The sequence below is a fragment of the Dermacentor andersoni genome, chromosome 2, assembly GCF_023375885.2.
Source record: "Dermacentor andersoni chromosome 2, qqDerAnde1_hic_scaffold, whole genome shotgun sequence".
NCBI lineage: Eukaryota > Metazoa > Arthropoda > Arachnida > Ixodida > Ixodidae > Dermacentor > Dermacentor andersoni.
Window position 1 is genome coordinate 46576153 of NC_092815.1, and position 21153 is coordinate 46597305.

Below are 21153 nucleotides of genomic sequence, written 5' to 3' on the forward strand. Positions count from 1 at the left end.
TTGCGTACGCAAGAACTAGGGACGACGGTACTGCGCATGCGCAGACCGCTACGACTACTTGCGTCCTTGGGTTGTTAGGGCGGCCGAAAACATCGCTGCCCCTAAGCGGGGCGTTGGGGCGGAGGAGTAAACGGGAGTGGCCAGCATGGTGCATCCACCTAGTGGTGCAAAGCTCGAACACACAAAAACAGTAACCAAGTATATTCTACTTCGCTGCTGGTGCAAATTTTCGGCACTGGCGTAATCGTATTGCTGCCGAAAATTTACACCCACAGCAAAGTAAAATACACTTGGTTACTGCAATATTAGCTGTTTTTGTCTGTTTTTGTCCGCCTGCATTTACCCGAATACCGGACACGCTAAACCTCTCTATTAACTGCTTTTAATAAAAACAGTTTAATGTGCTTTACTTCATACACTTGATTTCGTATTTTAAAAAATAATAACGCAGCAACGATCAGACGTTGATGGCGCTACGAACGCATGCGACCTCACTGTGGCTTGTGTTTGGGGCCGCTAACCTATAACGTGTTTCTGCTTGCGTACGCAAACGCAAATGCACCCAAGCGCTAGGGGCCCCAACGCCTTGCGTCTCCTAAACTAAAACTCTCTAATGACCACTTATGCGCTGATGTTCTTACAACTTGAAGCTGGAAGCCAGTGACTTATCATATCTCAATTAATTAGTGAATCAATGAAAGGAACTTCTATTTGTTGATGTGAAACAGAGGGGGGTATTGAACGGGCATTTGCAGGGGAGTATTTTCACAACTCTAATGTACACTTTCATGTTTCTTCTTCCAGAAAAATTTAGTAAAAATTATATGCATGCTATATTTGAGCAAGAAATAAAGCACACTGATGGCAAATGTTGCCACTGCCCTCGCAAAGTAGCGAATTTTTTTTTTGCGTGCAAGTGTGCCTCCCTGGCATGTGCACATAGCGATACCTGCATTAGTCGCATGGAGGACGGCAGCCACCATGTGTCTCATGCATGTTACAGCTCTCGCACTTCAACTGGTGCATTTGATTTCTTGTATTCATATTATTCTTTCCACATTTCAACACTAGCAATGCCCTGGTGGGAGAACATTCTACCAACATGGAAGCGGTGGCTGCAAAGTCATGCGGTGCTTTCTATGATGGTGAAGTTGAAGGGAAAGAGACCTTCATTCATGGAAAAAATGTGTGCTATGGGTTCCCCATCACCAATGAAAAGTGAAATGCACAGTGCGAATTTGGTGTTTCTGTGTTTTCTGTGCATGACTTATGCAAACAGACAAAACGAATGGCTCAACCATTTTGATGGGTGTGCATTGCGATCGAATGCATGAGATCGTGCAAATGTGCATGTAGGTGTCGCTGTCACCATATTTGCATGAGATCATGTAAATATGGCATTCTCTATAACACTTGCCAAACGGGAATTAATGAGAAGGCACGGCTAAACGCAGCTGACGGCATTGTGAGAATACCTTGGGGATATAAAAATTGTCCAACCCTTGTGTTCCGTTACACCTGGGATGACTTCTCAGATCGCACAATAAAAATATAGCACAATGCCTCCGAAGCAAAGTGCCTCCTAACCGCTGCTGCCCTTGACCTGTTGTGCTTTTTTCTGATGCTGCTCAAACACAGAGAAACAGCATTAAGAACTGTTAGGGTCTGATGATGTGCTCAGGAGAAATATAGCACTCAGCAGGATTTACATTATCTTGCTTTTCATTAAGGGTGACATGGACATGAAAACGAGAATGCAGACATGAAGGAATGTGCTGCTGATCTATTTTGTCAAACGTAATCACTTCTGGCTAGCATCGTGCCTGTGATGCATTTTAGAGCATTATCACTTACCAAACTGTGACCGTTAGCCAGTGGTTTGTTACAGTATACACAGCTTGTATACATTACAGATTGTATGCGCTTCTGAGTGTAACATGTCCTTTTTACAGCCTGTAAAAGTACAAAACAGAAAGAGTCTACAAGTGATCGTTGTAAAGCGTTAGTATTTACTACAATATCATATCAAGAACTGTGTTTGAAAGACAAAAATCAGCAAAGCTGTCTTATAAGTTGTCACAGTCAGAGCACCAGCTTAGTATTTTGTGGCAGTGCTTGAAGTTGGAACAGCTGATGACTATTTGCAACCACTGCTAACATACCTGCCGAATCTTATCAGAAGCATTGCATGCAGTGCCTTGTTGCTAGTGTGTCGATCTTGCTTTAGACAGCCATACACGTTTTGTTGACATAAACAGATAATGAACATTGTTCAAATAAAGATGAATATAAATGCCAAACAAGCGTCATTACCAGAGTATGAAAGTGATTACTGCTTTTCCTTGAATATGATTAATTGAAGAGTTTAACATTCTGAAACTGTGCAGTAGGTTATGAATAGAAGTTTATTTACGATATACGTATTTACTCGCCTAATGATCGCACTCGCGTAATGATCGCACCCCTGAATTTTGTTGTCAAAATTCAATTTTTTTTTCTTTCCCGTGTAATGATCGCACCCTGAACTTGTCGCAGCGATATGTCGTGTCCCAAGCCTAGCTAATGATGATCGCACTTACCATCTGTCAAATGCTACGCGAACGGCTCTTGAAGACATACCAAGCGGTCTGCACGCACCCAACATTTTTAAGCAGATGTCCCATTTATTCACTTGAAAAGAGGGGGGTACCAGCGAAACACAAAGGACACGCACACAAGGAAAAGGCGTTAGACACCAGCATCCGTCCTTTGTGTTTCGCTGGTACCCCCTTTTTTCAAATTCATCATGCACCAACTGGCCCAAGAGCTTGCGCTAATGCACCCCATTTATTCCTTTCATCACTTTCCGCCACTTCCATGAAAAAAAAAAAAAAAAAAAACCACAACCAAACTTGCCTTGGCCTTATTGTTTGTGGGCTTCATAATGGTTTTGGTCCACAACAACTACATAAAAGGCGCCTTTCGATTCTTCTCGTCTGCACTCGTGGGCACGCAACAAATCGCAAGCGGCAACGATAGTGGCCATGTTTACACTGATACGTTAGAAGTGTACCCTATTCATACACCGACGCTTGTAACTCAGCTAAGATATTCGCCCACCCTTAGCGGAAATGTGTCGTATTAGGATACCGGTGAAGACAAATGTCGCAGTTTCAGCAGCATGCCCGCCATGTGTTTCTATGTCACTGGCAGCTAAGCGCGCCCATCTCTGTTTCTGTCCCCTCAAAGTGGACATGGCTACGTTATTGTCGCAAACTTGCCGATATTAACGATATTATTCATTACTGATACGGAAGAAACTGTTTCAATGTGCGTAATGTACTCATGAGAAGAAAAATAATTGCGTTCGGCGCGTTCTGCTTGCTCAGCCAGCCGCCACTTTTGTTTTGGTGACCCGCACTGACAGCAGCAGCCGCGGGATTAAAAAAGAAAATGTTTCTTTTCACGGGAAATTTAACTTGTGTAATGATTGCAGCCCTGAATTTGTGTCAATTTTTTTGACATAGAAGTGCTATCATTATGCGAGTAAATGCAGCAAGTACACTGATATACTTAAGCAGTGGGGATGGCAGAATCATGAGCGATGATGAGTTTATGAGGGACACCGTAATCAAGAGCTCCAGATTAATTTTTGACCACCTGGGTCCTTTAACCTTTCTTGAATGTAGGCACTCCACTCTTTTTGGGGCAGAAAGGACAAAAAGTTGCATGCGAATGTGAGCACCCCTTTATCATTTTCTTCACATGTGCTGTCAGTGTTTGGACCACGGTGTGACAAACAATTTTAAGTAGTATGAAATTCAAAATGATTTTGCAGTGTTTAACTATGAGCTCTTCAGTTTTTATTTTTTTATGTATGACACTCCTTGACCAGCCTGTACAACACATTATTTGCTGTGAATTTAAGCACTCCTTCCATTTCGGTCTTCAAAGATGAAAATAAAGGAAGAAAAGTAGATCCGAAAGATCAGCGGGTGCTTAGATCCAAGGAATAGAGATGAACCTGTACTAGTGCAACCAGGTCTGCGAAGAGTTCATTCTAACGTACAATGAATGAGGTGTTATCACTGACACATGGGGCTTATCTTTCAAAGGCATGCTTTAGGCATGTGCTATGTCAGGTTGCATTCTTTAGATACCAGGGAAACAACAGCTCTTGGTCCTATTGCTGCACCTATTGTAGAAAAAGGCCTACAAGATACCTGCACATCATGCAGTGGTTGACAGGCCTTTGTAATGGCACAATAGATGATACGAACATTAGAGATAACAAAACTCTCTACAGCTGCTTCTGGTTGATGGTAAATAGAAGTGCAAGGATCGAAAACAATAGTTCCAAGCAATTTTGGCCCACCCGAGAGCAACGGTTATCAGCACTGCCCAGAGTATTGGAGGTGTGCTGCTACTCCTACAATAGCCAAATCCATCTCTCGCAACAGTCACCGTAGGTGTCAGTGTGTTTACACATTGTGCTTCCTGCTCGATTTGGAACATTAAACATGGCAGACACGACCAGGCACAGATGCTATACAGCAACCAGGAACAATGCCCACAACATAAGGGACGGTCCCTAAGCAATACAGTTGTCACTGCCTTTGAGAAGTAGTTCCACTAATGACATGAGTGGAACTCATGTGTCATTAGTATAAGAGACATATTTGTATAAGAGACACCAATTTATGCTCTAGGCCACAGCCAAAGATCTGTGTCGATAAGTTTCCAACCAAAATAGATTGTGTGTGAGCTGCTAACCGAAAGCAGCAGTAAAAACTGTGGGTAAGGGAAGGAATAGGCTACATAGCCTCCTGACATGAATTTCTGGTTCCCCCTTTGTTTGAAAAGGTGGCTATGACTAACCATCAGTAATGCCACTGAGCACATTTAGCACAACAGCACTATTATAATGCCATGTAGGTTTTGTCGGCAGTTACACATTGGATTACTTGAAGGATGTTTAACAAAAAGTTTGTGGAAGCAGCACAGTACACATGTATTTGGCAGCTACTAGTGTGCAAGAAATCTGTGTACGAGAATGTGGGCAAAATCACTTCTCTATGCATGCTTCTGCACGTCACTCCTATGTTCGAGCTTCCTAAACCTGGACAGCTACGTAGCCCTTAGCACTAAATTGTGAAAGTTTCTAAGAACAGCATATCTTGATGCTCCGTTGAAACGTAGAAGGCATAACGCACATACAACAATGGACTTCACATGTGGCATAGTTCTGATCACTTCACCCACTGGCTAATCACACTGAAAATTTGTGCAGATGTAGCATTTCGCAGTGCGTTTTGTTTACTACTGTGTTTGGTTACATCCACAATAAATCACCACTATGCGTTGTCTGCAGCGGTGCAGCACCAGAAAAGTAACCATACAATTGCTGAAAGAAACAATGGCACCACTTGTGAGTTATGGCATGATGCTGCTATGTCCCGCTCTAACAGTGATGCAGCCACCGTTCCATTACCAAAAAAATTTTTTTTTCTTCTTGTATGGCAATGCCACAGACGACAGATGATGAGCACAAATTCAAGCGCAAGGAACTAATAAATGACTGATATGTGTAGTTGCATTCACTTACATTTGTAACAGTGGCTGATTCAAACTTTAAAGTGTAAACTCTGGACTAAACCGTTCTTAGAAACTGATTACAGAGCGATTTAATGTCGTCCTCCCACGTAATGACGTGTAAAAGGCATCACGATCACCTTTCTTTCTGCTCATGTTTAAATGTACACTGATTGTACTTCCGATGTTTTCTGAACAAAGCAGGTAAATACTGCAGTAAAACATGGTTATGAAAAAGTTGCATTGAACAGAAAAATGCCTTCGTTATATCCTCTATGCATTTAAGTGTACATGCATATCGGCGAAAGAAATTGCGGTCACGTTTATGCGTAAGAAAGGCAAGCAGGGTAGTTCTGATGGGTCAGCAAAGAATCTTTTGCAGATTTTGATGACCCATCAACATCCTGCCGTGCCTCGTATCAGCACGAGAACAACAATAAATTATGCACAAGCACTCCGCATCGCCACGAATGCGCAACCGTGCAATCGGTGTTATTTCGCAGGATCAGCACTTTGGCTGGCTGACTGCAGTTCAACCAAGCTCAGCTGCAGGCCAAAACATGCAGGCCTCACACACTCTTCAAACACGGTGGAGACCATATGTGGACCCATACTTTGCTACTACAGTCGTCAGTCTAGCCCGTGCGTCAGATCTCACACTCAATCGCTGATGAGGTACCTGTGCAAACATAAATATGTGCACGCTGCTGACAGGCTTTTCGAACACGAAGGGGACTGTATGTGAATCCATACTCCGTTACTACAGCCCTCAGTTTCCACCATGCATCTGAGCTCGCGCTCAATCACTGTTAAGGCCTACGAGTGCAAACAAGCTGGCAACGAACTTCCTGTGATTGCTTGTCACCAGCAACTCTGCTAGCCACACTGCTAAGGCCGTAGGCCTAACCAGCGCCGCTTCTTCAGTAGTCGGCAATCAAAGTGGCAGTTTTGTGCTAGTTGATATGATGGCAACTTTGATCATGGCCACCGTGTTTGCCATTATTTCGATCATTGCCATTATACATTGGTGCTAGGGGTAGGTGGCAGTGTCACAGGAAACACGCCAGTCCGAAAAATCAGGAGTCTGGAAAATTGGTCAGCGGCTGTATTTGAAATTTTTGCTATGTACCAGAATATATATATTGAGGCACCTGCAAACAAATATTTGCTTCGCTATAACTGACACCAAGTTGAATATTGCACTTTCTATTTCATTACAGAAGGAGAATACTCCACTGAAGTAAGCCATGACCAACCAAATTTTATATTTTCTTTGTTGTATCCATTAATTAATTATATAAGGGTTCATTATATCGAGGCTCGACTATATATTAAGTAATATACAGTGCGAAATGCTACCTCAATTCTAAATTTGAGTGTAATTGAGACAGTGGTTTAGACAGAACAGGCATTTGACCCTGCCTTCCCCATTTGCACAACAGTTGGTAGTTTGCTGTGAGCAGGCAGCAGAAATGGTGGGAGAGAGTGGGTGTCTAGAAGAAAGAAGTATAATGGGGAAAGTGAGCGCACCAAGGAAATAGAGTTGCCATGTGAGTGAGCAATGTGGTAGTACCTTAGGGATTGCCCTCTGAGCATAGCCGCACGTGCCATAGGCAGGTGGCAGCAAGGCATGAGGCACAGGCGGCAGAGGACGGCCTTGCTGAAAGCACAAGCACGGACGCACCAGCACCGCGGGAGGTTAGTAAGTTGCTGGAGACACCGGCAAGACAGCCTCAGTTGTTACGATTAGAGCACAAACAAACACCCACAAAAAACAGCATAATCGCAACACAGAACAAACACAACAGAAACAACAGAGACAAAATCAGCAATACATAAATTTATAGTATTCAGTGTTCAAGTACTCCTCCTCTGCCTTCATTTTGTTGTTTACAGAATGAAAACATTTTTCTTGGCAAAACTAAGAATGCAACTAATCAAAACTAAACACAAGCAAAAAGGCGACAGTAATTCATGTCAATAATATACATGGAAAAGTATCATCGGATACCTGCCGCTCATTTACTATTGCACATTTTTCAAAAATTGTTGCGGAGGAATGTTCTTTAAACAAGGCCTTAAAACTATTAGTTTAAAGTACATGTTTGCACATTCTATGTTCATTTAAATGTGTCCAGCAAAGAATGTGTGTTGAAAAAAGACCAAGTGTCCTTTTCACGCTCCCAATGATGTGGTAATAACAGTTAATTGTATTTGAGGCCCTGGTGATATTTACTGCCGTGGGTGCTACTTGAGCTGTGGGGTGGCTACAGCTTGGCTTAATGCGATTTACGCTGGCTCAGCTAGCTAAGGCCATCGAAAATGGAAGTGCACGAGCACATACAAAGGCAAGCACACAAAGTACTCAGCACATGGTTTTATCCTTGAGCTGTCTCTCCTGAACGCACGCAGGAAGCTGGTGTTGGAGGTGAAGTCTTGTTTCTGTATGCCAGGAAAGATGCCACCTCCTTTGCTATATTATTGTAGCTATTACAAATGGAGACTCCCGTGACATATGAATGCAGACATATAATGAATGCCATGAGAATGCAGGCTCGCTCCATGCTGGGGCTTGTCATATGAGTTAGAATTTATCTTATGGCGCGAGGTCAAGGTGCCATCTAGGATCCATATTGTATATTACAAAGCAACATTAGCAGCCAAGGCTGAATTTCACATGATGCTGCATTTATCAGTGTGTTGGCACCACAGATGCAAATATGTCATAAGTGCGCCTTCTATAAAAATGGAATGAAACGCAAATGCACTGAATCTAAATGCGATCAACAAAAATAGGATGCTATCAAACATGCGTGTCACTGACTTGTGGATTGCAGGTTCGTGCCAGAGCCAATAGGGTCATTAACTGCCTTCTTTCTGTGTTTCATAAATAATTTAGAGCTCTGGACCGCACAAGAACTTTGCATTAGTGAGCTAGTGTACCATGTGGTCTATAACATTTATTTAGAATAGAAATTCACTTTAGTGTCCATTTAAAGATCAAACACTAAATGAAGAACAATTGCTACAATTTAGGAAAGTTCTGAAGAGGCCGCACACAATGCTCCCAATCTCAGCAGAATTTCAGAACAGATGATGACTACTGAGCTGTATTCTTGACTGTACACCTTCAGCAATACTTTCATTTTTCTGTGGTCCTACACATGGTAAAATTCATTATTCATTGACTCCACAGTGTTTTAGGCATCCAACCTGTTACTCGATGCACATAAACTATACACAATGGCAGTAATATTGAGGTGTCTTCCGCCTACACGTTTTTGCTGTCATGTTCGCTTTCCCTCCTCTGGTTCAGGCAATTCGTGCCAAACTAATTTTCATGAAAGCAATCCATCGAAGACAGAAGCTCGATTACTATGCAGGCTTACCGGTGGCACAGGGCTGCGCATCTTGTGTTGCAGGTCTTTCTCGTACCACTCTTCAAGGTCGTCACGCGGATAGTGGCCCTGCCGCTCCACATGCCGCTTCTGGTGCTGGGCCCGCAACAGCTGCATGCGTTCCTGACGTGATGCTGCACTTGTGGAGGTTGGCGTGCTTCTGCTTGGACATGGTGGTGGCGAGGATACCGAGGGTGAGGGCTGCTGGTGTTGCGCAGGCCCTCGCTGTAAGAAGAGCCATCCCTGTGAGAGTGGCAGACTTTCACAAGAAGCATGATTGCGTCCGTGGAGGCAGCACGAAATGTTAAATGCCTGAGTAGTTGCTTTATTTGCTGCAACAGTGCAGTTCGCCATCTTTTTAGGCACCATACCATATCAACTGTGACAAACAATCTAGGGCTAGAAACGCCGAATCCTCGTAGGAACATTGTAGACCTGCTTGGTGCATCAGCGGCTATGAAATTCCACCACAGAGCAAAAAATCACAGCTTTGGTTCCCAGTCACAGCAAGCTGCCATATTGCAATGGAGGCAGAACACAAAAATACTTGTGCATTTCACTTCTTATATCTATGTTAAAAAGCTCAAGATGTCAAATTTAATCTACAGCCCTCCACTACGCTTTCTGTCAGAACTGAAATGTTGCTATGAAATGTTAAACTCCATAATTTATTAGCTTAACACAAGCGTGGACTTCACTGCTTTCACATGAACATAACCATCATAGTCACATTTCATCTTTGTATTTACGTTCGGCCATTTGTGCATTGTGCGATTGGCCTCCGTCTCTCAAGTGGTGGAGGTGGACAATTATTGAAACATGGCCTCACAGTCATGTTGATTGCACTGCGAATAATTTGGCTGTCTATCCCCACGTTTACCTTTGAACACTCAGTGTGCACTCACCTGATTTTGAAAGTGATGGTGCTGTTGCTGCTGATACTGCTGTTGCTGCTGTGTTGGCAGGGGTGGCAATGGTGGCTGGTGGGAAGGCTGCATGTGCTGCTGTTGTCGCTGCTGCTGCTGCTGCTGCTGCTGTTGCTCTTGCTGCTGCTGCTGTTGCTGCTGCTCTAGCAGCTTCCTGTACTGCTCTTGAATACGCTCTTGCTCATCACGCGCTGCTTGCCTTGCTCGCAGACGCTCTGCCTCTTGCTCAAGTTCTTCTCGGGAGAGCTTGGAGCCTGGTTCTGGAATCGTCTTGCGGTTCTTGCCAAACCTACTAAGCCCCACCCAAGACATGCCCCCAAAGTCAATACTTGCTACCACTGAAGCATATCACATTAGAACAATAGAACATTAGCATCACAGGTTAGAACAAATGTGATAAATGATGCACAATGGCTCAAACTGTGACTATATCCAACTTGCAAGGGAGGGCCAGGATATGCTTAGAAGCTCGAAAAAAGAACAGCAAATGATGTCAATGGCGTAATGCTGTGCTCACTACTCAGATTACAGTGGACCCGGAAGTTTATGAAACATGACACAGCCTTAATGAAACATTTCCCTGGAAACTTCCGTGCTGCCTTCACTTTCATACAATACGATACAGGTGGCTCTAGCCTCAGATGAGTCCGCCAGCAATTGCCCTACCCATGTGTCTCTGTACACAAATCAAGCTAATTACAGGACCAACAAGATGCCAAGCCTGCATTTTCTAAAATGTGTAGAGAGAGAAGGAGAGAGAAACGAAAAAGGAAAGGTAGGGAGGTTAACCAAGTACTTGCCCTATGGCTACCCTACGCTTGGGGAGGGGAAGAGAAAAGTTGAAGTTGAAGTTCAAGTTCACGTTTATTCATCAGCAATGTCAGTTTTACAAATAATTGTATACAGAATTAGCACTACTCAGGGAGTGCTAAGATAAGGAGAGAAAAGAAAAATAATAGTCATTCACAGTGAGTTGCAGATGAATCTCCACTGTCACAAACGTTCATATAATCCAGTGTCCTTCAAGAAGCGAAGGGCTTTTGTGGCCTTTTGCATGCAAGAATACATAGGCCAGGGTCCAAGAATCTTTTCTTCTGAGAGCGCTCTATTATCTAGCAGGTTGAGTTTCGCTTGTAAAGTACGTCGCTGAGAGTCAAAGGATGGGCAGTGACACAGAAGGTGCTTTAGAGTCTTAGCGCACCTGCACTGTTGGCCATTTTTATCAGGAATGAATAGGAATTTGTAAATGCAATGCCCAACCACATGCGACAAATGTGTAGAAGTTGTCATGACACTTTCTGTCTTGCTACTTCAGAGGCCTTTCAAGAGAGCAGTATTGAAGCGCACATCACGCCACATGCAGCTATGCTCGTTCAAAGCACACATTATGGATCGTCAGTACGAGTTAAATAAGAGTAATACAGCAGATAATGTGATACGTCACAAACAACACAGCATGGGCACAAAGTAATCATGAACTGCGATAAACATGTCAGTGTCTGAGCCAACAAAGTGCAGATGATATAGGAGTGATACCTTCACGTGGGATAAGCTGTCAGCTGCTATTAAAGCAGCAAACATTTTCCTGCTCGCCCAATGGAAGATCCCGCCAGCAGCTCTTGCTCAACCACTGAAAGTCCCATGCCCACGCAAAGTGCAGTACGGAAGTGGAAGATTTTATCACATTTACCACCAGTGGCTCGAGCATTGAGCACCACATACCTGAACACACTGCCAAGGCCTTTGAGCAACCCTTTCTTTCGCTGTGTTGGCTTAGAGGAAGCTGCATCCTTGCTGGCATAGGCAGCAGCTTCACGGGCATCCAGTGGCACCGTGACCGAATGCAATGGGCAGCCGCCTCGATGCTCGCCACTTGTTGCACTGCCAGTCTCACTCTCCTTTTCCTCCTCCACTGCAGCCCAGAAGCAAAGCAGATGCACATTTTATGCTCAAAAGCGCACCAAATATTACTCAACTTACACATGGCAAGAGTATATGTTTTTCAGAAAACCATACTATCTCAAGGCTTCATGGCATATTTAAATGAACATTCATAAATGAAATTCAAATAGCAATTCTGGCAATATTTATGCACTTGAAATACTTTAAACATAACTTTGTACGATTATGAAAGCAGGCACTATTACTGGGTGTAAAGCATATAATAGGTGAGTTGCAGCAGCAGCTTAGTTGAAGAGCTACTGCAATGTAGAGATGAGTAATGACTGGGTGTAAAATCTAAAAAAAAGGCTCCGAATCTGAGGTTTTGCCTGTTACTGTAACTTCAGATATTGCAGCTTATTATAATTCCTATGAACTAATACCCATTAGACACATTCAGCAAAGTGTCTAACACTACTGTTACTGTTGTCGCTCAGGCCCACAGATGACCTTCAAGCGTCGCAATCCATGCAAGATGCATGCCAAAGGTGGGTAAGCTGGTATACACAAATCTTGTGGGTGGCTACGGGAACAGTGGTAATACTAAGTTAAGCTCTGGGGTTTTAAGGGCAAAAACTACAATCTGGTTATGAGGCACACTGTAGTGGGGGAACTCCTGATCAATTTCTTACTGTCCTAGGGTTCTTTGACATGCATTTAAATCTAGGTGCACAAGGGTTCTCGCATTTTGCCTCACTTGAGATGTGGCCGCTATGACCAGAAACGAATCCACGACCTCAAGCTCGACAGTGTAATGCCATAGCCAATGGTAAGCAGTAGCACTGTATTAAAACTGTCTCATTATCATCATCAGCCTGTTTTATGTCCACTGCAGGTCGAAGGCCTCTCCCTACGATCTCCAATTACCCTTGTCCTGCGCCAACCGATTCCAACTAGCGCCCGCGAATTTCCTGATTTCATCGCTCCACCTAGTCTTCTGCCGTCCTCAACTGCGTTTCCCTTCTCTTGGTATCCATTCTGTAACCCTAATGGTCCAACGGTTGTCTAACCGGCGCATTACATGACCTGCCCAGCTTCATTTTTTTCTCTTGATGCCAATTAGAATATCGTCTATACCCGTTTGCACTTCTTCGTTCCATCGCTCTTTGCACGGTCGTTAACTTGTTCTCAAGCTTCTTTGTCAGTCTCCAAGTCTCTGCCCCATATGTGAGCACTGGTAAAATGCACTGATTGTACACCTTCCCTTTCAATGATAATGGTAAGCTTCCAGTCAGGAGCTGACAATGTCTCCCACATGCGATTCAACCCATGTTTATTCTTCTATGAGTTTCCTTCTCATGATCAGGGTTCCCTGTGATTAATTGACCTAGGTAAATGTACTCCTTCACAGACTCTAGAGGCTGAGTGGCGATCCTGAACTCTTGTTCCTTTGCCCAGCTATTCATCATTATCTTTGTCTTCTGCATATCAATATTCAATCCCGCTCTTACACTTTCTCTGTTAAGGTCCTCAATCGTTTGTTGTAACTCGTCTTCATTGTTGCTGAATAGAACAATGTCATTGGCAAACTGAAGGTTGCCGAGATATTCGCTGTCGATCCTTACTCCTAAGCCTTCCCAGTTTAATAGCTTGAATACGTCTTCCAAGCACGCAGTGAATAGTACTGGAGAGATTGTGTCTCCCTGTCTGACCCCTTTCTTTATAGGTATCTTCCTGCTCTTCTTGTGTAGAATTAAGGTAGCTATAGAACCTCTGTAGATATTTTCCAAGGTATTTATGTAAGCGTTCTGTACTCCTTGATTACGTAATGCCTCTATGACTGCTGGTATCTCTACTGAATCAAATGCCTTTTCGTAATCTATGAAAGCCATATAGAGAGGCTTATTGTACTCTGCGGATTTCTTGATTTCCTGATTAATGACATGGATGTGATTCATTATAGAGTATCCCTTCTGAAGCCAGCCTGTTTCCTTGGTTGACTAAAGTCCAGTGTTGCCCTTATTCTATTGGAGATTATTTTAGTAAATATTTTATATAATACTGGTAGTAAGCTAATGGGCCTATAATTTTTCAATTATTCACCGTATCCCCTTTTGTGGATTAGTATAATGTTTGCATTCTTCCAGTTTTCTGGGATCCTTGCAGCCTATAGACACTTTGTATAAAGAGCCGCCAGTTTTCCAAACAGTATGTCTCCTCCGTCTTTGATTAAATCAACCGTTTTTCCATCTTCTCCTGCCACTCTTCCTTGTTTCATGTCTTGCAAGGCCCTTCTGACCTCATTGGTAGTTATAGGAGGAGTTTCTGTATCCTGTTCATTACTGTTCCTAATGGAGGTGTCCTGACTCCTCTGGGTATTGTACAGGTCAGTATAGAGTTCTTCCGTTTCTTTTACTATATCTTCGAGATCGCTGATGATATTACCCTGCTTATCTTTCAGAGCATATATCTTGGTTTATCCTATGCCAAGTTTCGTTCTCACCGATTTCAGGCTGCACCCATTTTTTACGGCTTCTTCAGTCTTTCTCACGTTATAGTCTCGAATATCACTTATTTTTGCCTTGTTGATCAGTTTTGACAGTTCCGCGAATTCTATCTTATCTCTTGAGTTGGACACTTTCATTCTTTATCGTTTCTTTATTAGGTCCTTTGTTACTTGGGAGAGCTTGCCTACTGGTTGCCTTGGTGCCTTGCCTCCCACTTCAATTGCTGCCTCTGAAGCCCGCCTAGTTACGGTTTCATTCATTCGATCGATGTCATCATCATCTCTGCATGTTTGTTTTATTGGTGTCCAAAGCTGATGGGATCACATTATCCCCACCACTGACCCACCACAGGTCAGCGGTGGGGATAAGCAAAAACGATTAGAGTACTAATTAAAAATAAGCAGGGAAGAGATGGGGATTGGGCCATCACGGGCACAAGTAACATTTCGAGATAAAGCAGAGATAGCTGTAATGCTAGATTATGATGTGGCAGCACCTAAGTGGCTCAGACAGGCTAGGGGAGTCTTTGTCACCACCCGATCACAAAGGTGATACCATTACAGATGATTGTCATCTATTGTGCACTTACATGTCTCCATCTGGTCAGCGGAATTCTGTGCCCCCGCAGTGCTTGGTCCATCGTAAGAACGATCGACTGCCGCACGGAAGCTCTCATTGCAACCTCTAGCACCCCGCTCTTGCCGTGGATTCTGTGACGTGGAAGCCACAATGGTGCCATCTGGCCCCTGAACCATGAGTGTCTGGAGACTCTCGAGGCTGCTCGACTTGCGCATGCCCAATGAAGGACCGACAAGCTGCGCTGTGCCATTGCCACTGCCGCTGTGGTTGCTCTTGGTCACCGTTGTGTTGGTCGTTTGGCAGCTCGCGTCAGTGCTTGGCGAGTCGCCATTCACCATAACTGCGGCATTGTGAATGGGATTAGAAAGCTTGGCATTCAAAATTGCACTACGCAGTATGGAGACACTTCACTTAAATCAACAAATGACAATGATGGATGGTATCTGTGTGCTGCAGGCATAATTGTACGCTATAATAAAGTACAGGCAGAGCAATGCTATACTTGTGGGACATGCTTGAAAGAATATGCAGGCAGAAATGTACACACAAACATGGTACTTCTAGCAAAAGCTGACTGATGAAAATGTTTGGGTCATCATTTGACATTTTTGCAATGCAAACCAGATAGGTAATAAACCCCTGCAATAATGTCAAGTGAGGTTTGTTCTGTTCTGACAGCTGCGTGTACAAATATGCAGTTAACCTTATCAGAGAACATTTTTTTTAGCAGCCACCTTAATACCTGTCTGCACCTTGTTCTCATGTTTGTTCCATAAGCTTCTCTTGTGGAACACCTAGTTGTTTTACCATGTGCACCTTGTTAAACTAAATGTAGTACAATGAGCAAAGTTGTACCTTAACTTGTGGATAAATGGCACAACAGTGCCCTCTCTATTGCTTTGCTTCTTTGTTACAGAGCTTGCCTGTACAATTTAAGTTATCTGTTATGGCTCACAAGTACAATTTACCAGTAACACATTCTAAATGCCCTAACTAAAGGAATACACCAGCTCATGCTATGGATGACATGCCAAAAGAATGAGGAGTGGGTGAAAAGAGAATATACTCCTGTTGCCTGCACAGCATTAAACAAAAATGTTTCTCTTGCGCTTGTGAAAAGGATGAATTGGTCTTGAAATGCACAGAACTGAGAAAGCTGCACAGATTTTTCTTGTGCTATTCCCAGATGTAAACTGTAGTGTCCCCTCTTGAGTTCGTTGTATATTGCATAAGCTGCAATATCTTTATGAAATCTTGACAATACCACCTGCTGTGAAGAAAACTAATAACACCTCCTATTTCTGTCATAACAATTCTGTTAGGCATGTACTATATGTTATGTAAACTTGGTAAGCATGGTCCTTCATTTTTGGATAACGTCTAACTTTTCCTTGGTTTACAGATCAAAAAGTCTTTACATATATTGTATCAAGCCTGAAAACTCCAAATTAAAGGAAAATTGTGGGCTCACTCTGTGCAAGCATTATGATTATGAAATCAAGGAAATGCAGCAACAGCATGAAAACACATTGTAAATAATCTACTTTCAAGCTAAACATGTTTAAATCTGACTGCAGGTTGAATTAACATGTGTGATCTTAATATGTGTGATCTTTATATTTTTAAATAACAAAAATAAAATGCGATTCTGGGTTCTTACAAGCTGAAACCACTATCATATTATGAGGCACACCGTAGTGGGGGCCTCTTGATTAATTTTGAACACTAGCATCCTTTAATGTGCACCCAATGCGTGGTACACAAGCATTTTTTGCATGCCACCTCCATCGGAATCTGGCCACCATGGCCAGGATCAAACCTGCGACCTCGTGTTCAGCAGCGCAAAACAAGACACTAAGAATGCTTTTTACGCTGCCTCTCGTTTTTTGGTGGCTTTGTCTAATGTAAGCCATAATGTTATGTCCAGTAGTAGTAATAACTCATCTACTAGCCTTAATGCCACTAAGGCACAGCCAAGAACGTCTGTAAAAAATGTAACAACTATTTCTGATGAACTGCCTCCAAATACTATCCCAAGTTTCCTGAAATACTAAGCTAAGAAAGGATGCATTGCATGTTCCTAAAGTTACGAGGCCCGAAAACCTAATAATAAGCTGTGCTGTAATTACACTTCTGGCAGTGATAGTAGAGGAACCCATAGAAGCATGACGAACACTTCACTTATACTTAATATGACACATATTTCCTATGAACTAGACAGATGAGCTTAGGAGACAGTACAAAATGCGTGACCTCAGTGGAAAGGTTCTAAAGACATCACTTATTGAAACACATAGACACCATTTCACACATTTTCATTGATCACCAAATGCACAAACAAGATTAGAAAAACTTGCGCACAGTACAGTGACGTTCAACAATTCAGTCATGTTGTCAGTGAGTTCAATGCATGCAACACACACATTCCAACTGTACTGATGATGGGCAACATAACACATATATTCAGAGGACAAACCAGAACACTAAAAGTGTTTATGTAAGACCAGGTAGCAATATGCCACAGTGCAGAGGTCAATCATGCAAAAAGAAAGTGCTCGCAGCCATGCTGATGAACTCGAATTTTGAGAGAGACGAACACAAAGCGGTACAACAAAGCCTACAATAAATAAATATAAACTTGTTACAAAGCAGTGCCAACCGCAAAGGAAGTCACGATCAAAAGATATGGCGAGAAAATTACAGTAAATGTACATCCAATTTGGTAAAAAACAAACAAAAAACATGAACATGCTAAAGGGGGGATCACAATTAAAAATAAAAGCGATACCACACCTACAGTGAAGTTAATAAAACTGTCATTTCTCTTCAAGTGGCCTTTTCAAGCAGTAACACAATGTTTTAGTTAAAAGATGCTGGTGCATTAGTGCATTTCCAGGGGCTAGCCTGATTACTGTGAAATTAGAGTGCTCCAAAATATGCCAGTGGTTTAGCCATTAAATAAAATACTACCATGCTTCGTGAGATCACATTCAGCCAAGAGTAGCACTGCAGATGTCCTTGCTTTTTTAGTTATCATCCATTCTTCAATGGGTCACCAATTTCAGAAATATGTCAACCTAACTTAGCTAAGAATCTTTAATGTTGCTTAACAACATGCTGTCCTAGCTCACTTAAGGAGATGGTTAACAAGGACATACTGGCACAATATGAGGCACCACAGAGCAAGAACAGACATGATGGGTTAACTAGAGCTAGTTTAGTCGTCACCTGAGGCCTAAGTTATCTACAGGTGTACACACAGAATTGCGTGATCTTTCAGAATCACAGCCCAAATTTCAGTGAAGCATAATTTGAGACAAAGAGGCTGCAGTGCCCAGTGGGCTTCTTAAAGCCTCCTCATTATGTGCTTCATTTTTCAGCAAAAGAGGAATTTCTGCTTCCTGCAGAATTTTCTTGAAACCATAGTGCTGCCTACTCACTGCCTCCATGTGTCGCACAGATGCTACACCGGCACTGGCAACCTCAAACACACATCCCTTTACAACTTAATGCTCTGAAATTAATATTTCTCAACTTAGAAACAACGAATGGTTGATTCAATACATAAAAGGTCTCATTATGTGTGTGCAGATTTTCAAGCAGAAATGATGCGCTGTTTGCTTACAGCAACACTGCTAAGACTTAACTGTCTGCTCGAAGAAGTGTTCCAAAGGCGCTGACCACGCTTTGGAAATTTACTATGCTGCCCCCAATATAGCTACAACTTTGTAAGTCTTTGAGCATGTTCTTCCCAATGGACATTTTATTTCTCCGAAGCTTAATATCTATATGCAAACTAGCTAGCAAAGTGCAGTTTAGCATCCTGGAAAGCATCAGCAAGAATTCCCAAATTTTATAATTTTCTGCACCACCCCCACAGCTCCTATGACTGAAATTCCTCTGTGTTTCTCCTAAGACACATTTTGTTCCTACCAAAATTTATTTAGACACACTCAATCGTCCTGAAACAACGGTTCATTGAATAATGTCCCACAGAGCTCCAAAGCGCAATTTACAGAACTTAGTAATGTCCCACAATGCACAGAATTATCCCACACACTTTGCCCGCACATCATCATCGACATCCCAATGCGCTCTCTAAATTTCATTCTACTAGCTCCAATTGTTCTCTCTATACCTTTCATCAATAATTGGAGTAGACATTCTTCACCACATATAGTTGCGATAACAGCTTTGCTATGCTATCATGCAATTCAAAACTTCTTAATCATTCTTTGGTAGTAAAACGAAGTTTCCTTTTCTTTTTTGCCTTGTCACTCACAGCTGCAACGTTGTTTCTTTAACCTTTGTGTGTATGTGCATAGTATTGGTTGATGCGTAAGTCAGCTGTAATGGATCCTATAGAGATCTATCAGGCTGGCTTCCCCACAATGGCGACTTCTCTATACTGCAACAAATGCTGATAGATTTTTGGAATTCCTTGCTGTTATAGTTATTGCATAAAAGCTTGTGCTGCCAATGTAAAAATGGTGCTTGCTCACCACTTTCAATATGCTCCGGCTTGCATAATTTGGCCCACTGCGAACTGTGGGAAAGCCAGCTTGGCTGTTTTCTCATTCTGTGGTGTCTCACTTTGCACTTCGTCAACCAATTACCCAGGCAGAGTATTTTTATAGATCTTTTTTAGGCACTATAATTATTGTGAAGTTAAATGCCACACCTGATAAAGGAATTGGCGCTCTTTGGTCATACTTGGCCCTTGCGCCATAAAACACTACATATCATCATTATAAAGCGAAATAGATGTGTTAGAGAGGAAAAAGCAATGCTGCAGGTAAACCAAGCAAAGCTTCTTTTTTATCAGCTGCAGGATTGTGGAGGGAGAGGGTATGGAGGGTGCAGCGTGGCGGGTGCATGTGAGGTGCCGCAGAATTAGCGTTGTGTGCAGCCGCGTAGAGCTGTTCAGGCAAATTGAGAGTGGAGGGATGGGGCTACCTACAGCAGCAAGCTGGATAGAAGAACAAGTGATTCCTATGCACCTTGCTCACTTGCTGACATTTGACTAGATCTGTTGGGGAAACATCACACAGGAAAGAAAGCACCCAGATTAGAAACTTTTTTAAATTTTTACAGAGAGAGAACACTCTGAAAGAGAGCGAAGAGCTGCAGAGAAGCCTGCCAAATGACCACCATATATGCCACCCATTCCAAAAAGGCCTCAACAATGCAAGAACCTGACAAGCAGACAACTGTGAGAAAAACTAGAGATAGGCGAGGCTCATAAAAAAGAAGTGCCTCTACACAAAATTACGAGAGGTATGTACATAGTATATTACCCTAGAAACATTTTAAGAACACTGCTTTGCGCCAATCTACTCAGCATGCAAACATTCAAAAATTAACACTTCCTTTTTGTATTCTTAGCGGTTAGTGCCACTGACCGTGAGCAGCACACAAGAGTAAAAAATTATGAGTCAGCTTAATGCTTTTATCTCTCAGATTTCATGCATACTTAGGTTAACCTTGTTAGCATGTCATGCTGATTATGACACTTGCTGAAAACAGACTTAAACACTGCACCTGGCATGCAGGTCATGGGAAAAGCAAGTGAAGCAGACAGGGACTCACATGTAGATTCAGGAGGGCCATGTGACCTGGAATGACTCAAGAGGGAATCTGCCGAGTTGGACCGCATCAGGTTGCCGTTCTGCTGCTCTTTCCCATTTAGTGCTTTTTTGTGCAAGCCACAAAAATAAAGAAATTTCAATACACATGCATCATCACACAAGTGATGCATCTGTTACAACAGTGTAACAAGGGTAGAATCAACAACTGAATGCTGCCACCACTGATATCATACGGATATGTTTATGCTTATGACAGATACTACTGCAGCACTCTACGAGGGGCATCCATAAAGTTCATATTATCGGTACCGTAAACTTGAAACAGGGATACATGATAGGAATCAAAATGCACGCATGTCTCTCTAGTTCTAGCACAATATCAAAACTCTGTTCTATATACTATCACAGAACACCACAAGGGCATGAAAACAAAAATGGCAGCGTTCATCGGGAAAGTTGGTTAAAGCACATGCAGTCATTCGCTTCCAGAATTTAAATGGCCACAATGCCAAAGAGATTCATGCCGAGCTAGTGGCGGTAAACGGTGATCAGACACCGTCAAACTTATGGTACCGATAATACAAACTTTATGAACGACTCTCGTAAAAGTCACCTGTTACTCATCACATCACGTGTGACTAGCGGGATGCAGCTACAAGCTTTAATGAGTCTGTGTGAGTGTCCAGCAGAGAAAGCATTCAAT

General features: G+C 42.7%; 1 protein-coding gene and 2 long non-coding RNA genes across 13 annotated transcripts in view; 2 read left to right on the forward strand and 1 right to left on the reverse strand.

Annotated features, from left to right (window-relative positions):
- Window positions 1–9076, forward strand: part of LOC129387721 (uncharacterized) — an 18245-nt gene extending 9169 nt beyond the window's left edge. Inside the window, exons 2-3 of the long non-coding RNA XR_008614907.1 lie at window positions 6792–6811; window positions 8994–9076. This is a non-coding gene — a long non-coding RNA (uncharacterized lncRNA). The remainder of the gene's footprint in view (window positions 1–6791; window positions 6812–8993) is intronic.
- The window catches only part of baz (par-3 family cell polarity regulator), a 250546-nt gene that overhangs the window by 7491 nt on the left and 221902 nt on the right, over window positions 1–21153 (reverse strand). For 3 of the 11 annotated variants that reach the window (XM_055077194.2, XM_055077193.2, XM_055077188.2), the window contains 8 exons: window positions 20452–20553; window positions 19823–19891; window positions 14873–15202; window positions 11618–11807; window positions 9875–10187; window positions 8961–9212; window positions 7145–7231; window positions 1855–1953 (listed from right to left, as the gene is read on the reverse strand). In XM_055077194.2, coding sequence (XP_054933169.1) covers window positions 1855–1953; window positions 7145–7231; window positions 8961–9212; window positions 9875–10187; window positions 11618–11807; window positions 14873–15202; window positions 19823–19891; window positions 20452–20553 — 1442 coding nt within the window. The remainder of the gene's footprint in view (window positions 1–1854; window positions 1954–7144; window positions 7232–8960; window positions 9213–9874; window positions 10188–11617; window positions 11808–14872; window positions 15203–19822; window positions 19892–20451; window positions 20554–21153) is intronic. The other 8 variants (XM_072286397.1, XM_055077189.2, XM_055077195.2 and 5 more) reach the window with 5 other exon arrangements.
- Window positions 9076–20501, forward strand: LOC129387720 (uncharacterized). Its single transcript, XR_008614906.1, has 4 exons — window positions 9076–9163; window positions 12274–12324; window positions 19957–20139; window positions 20415–20501. It is a non-coding gene; the product is annotated as an uncharacterized lncRNA (long non-coding RNA).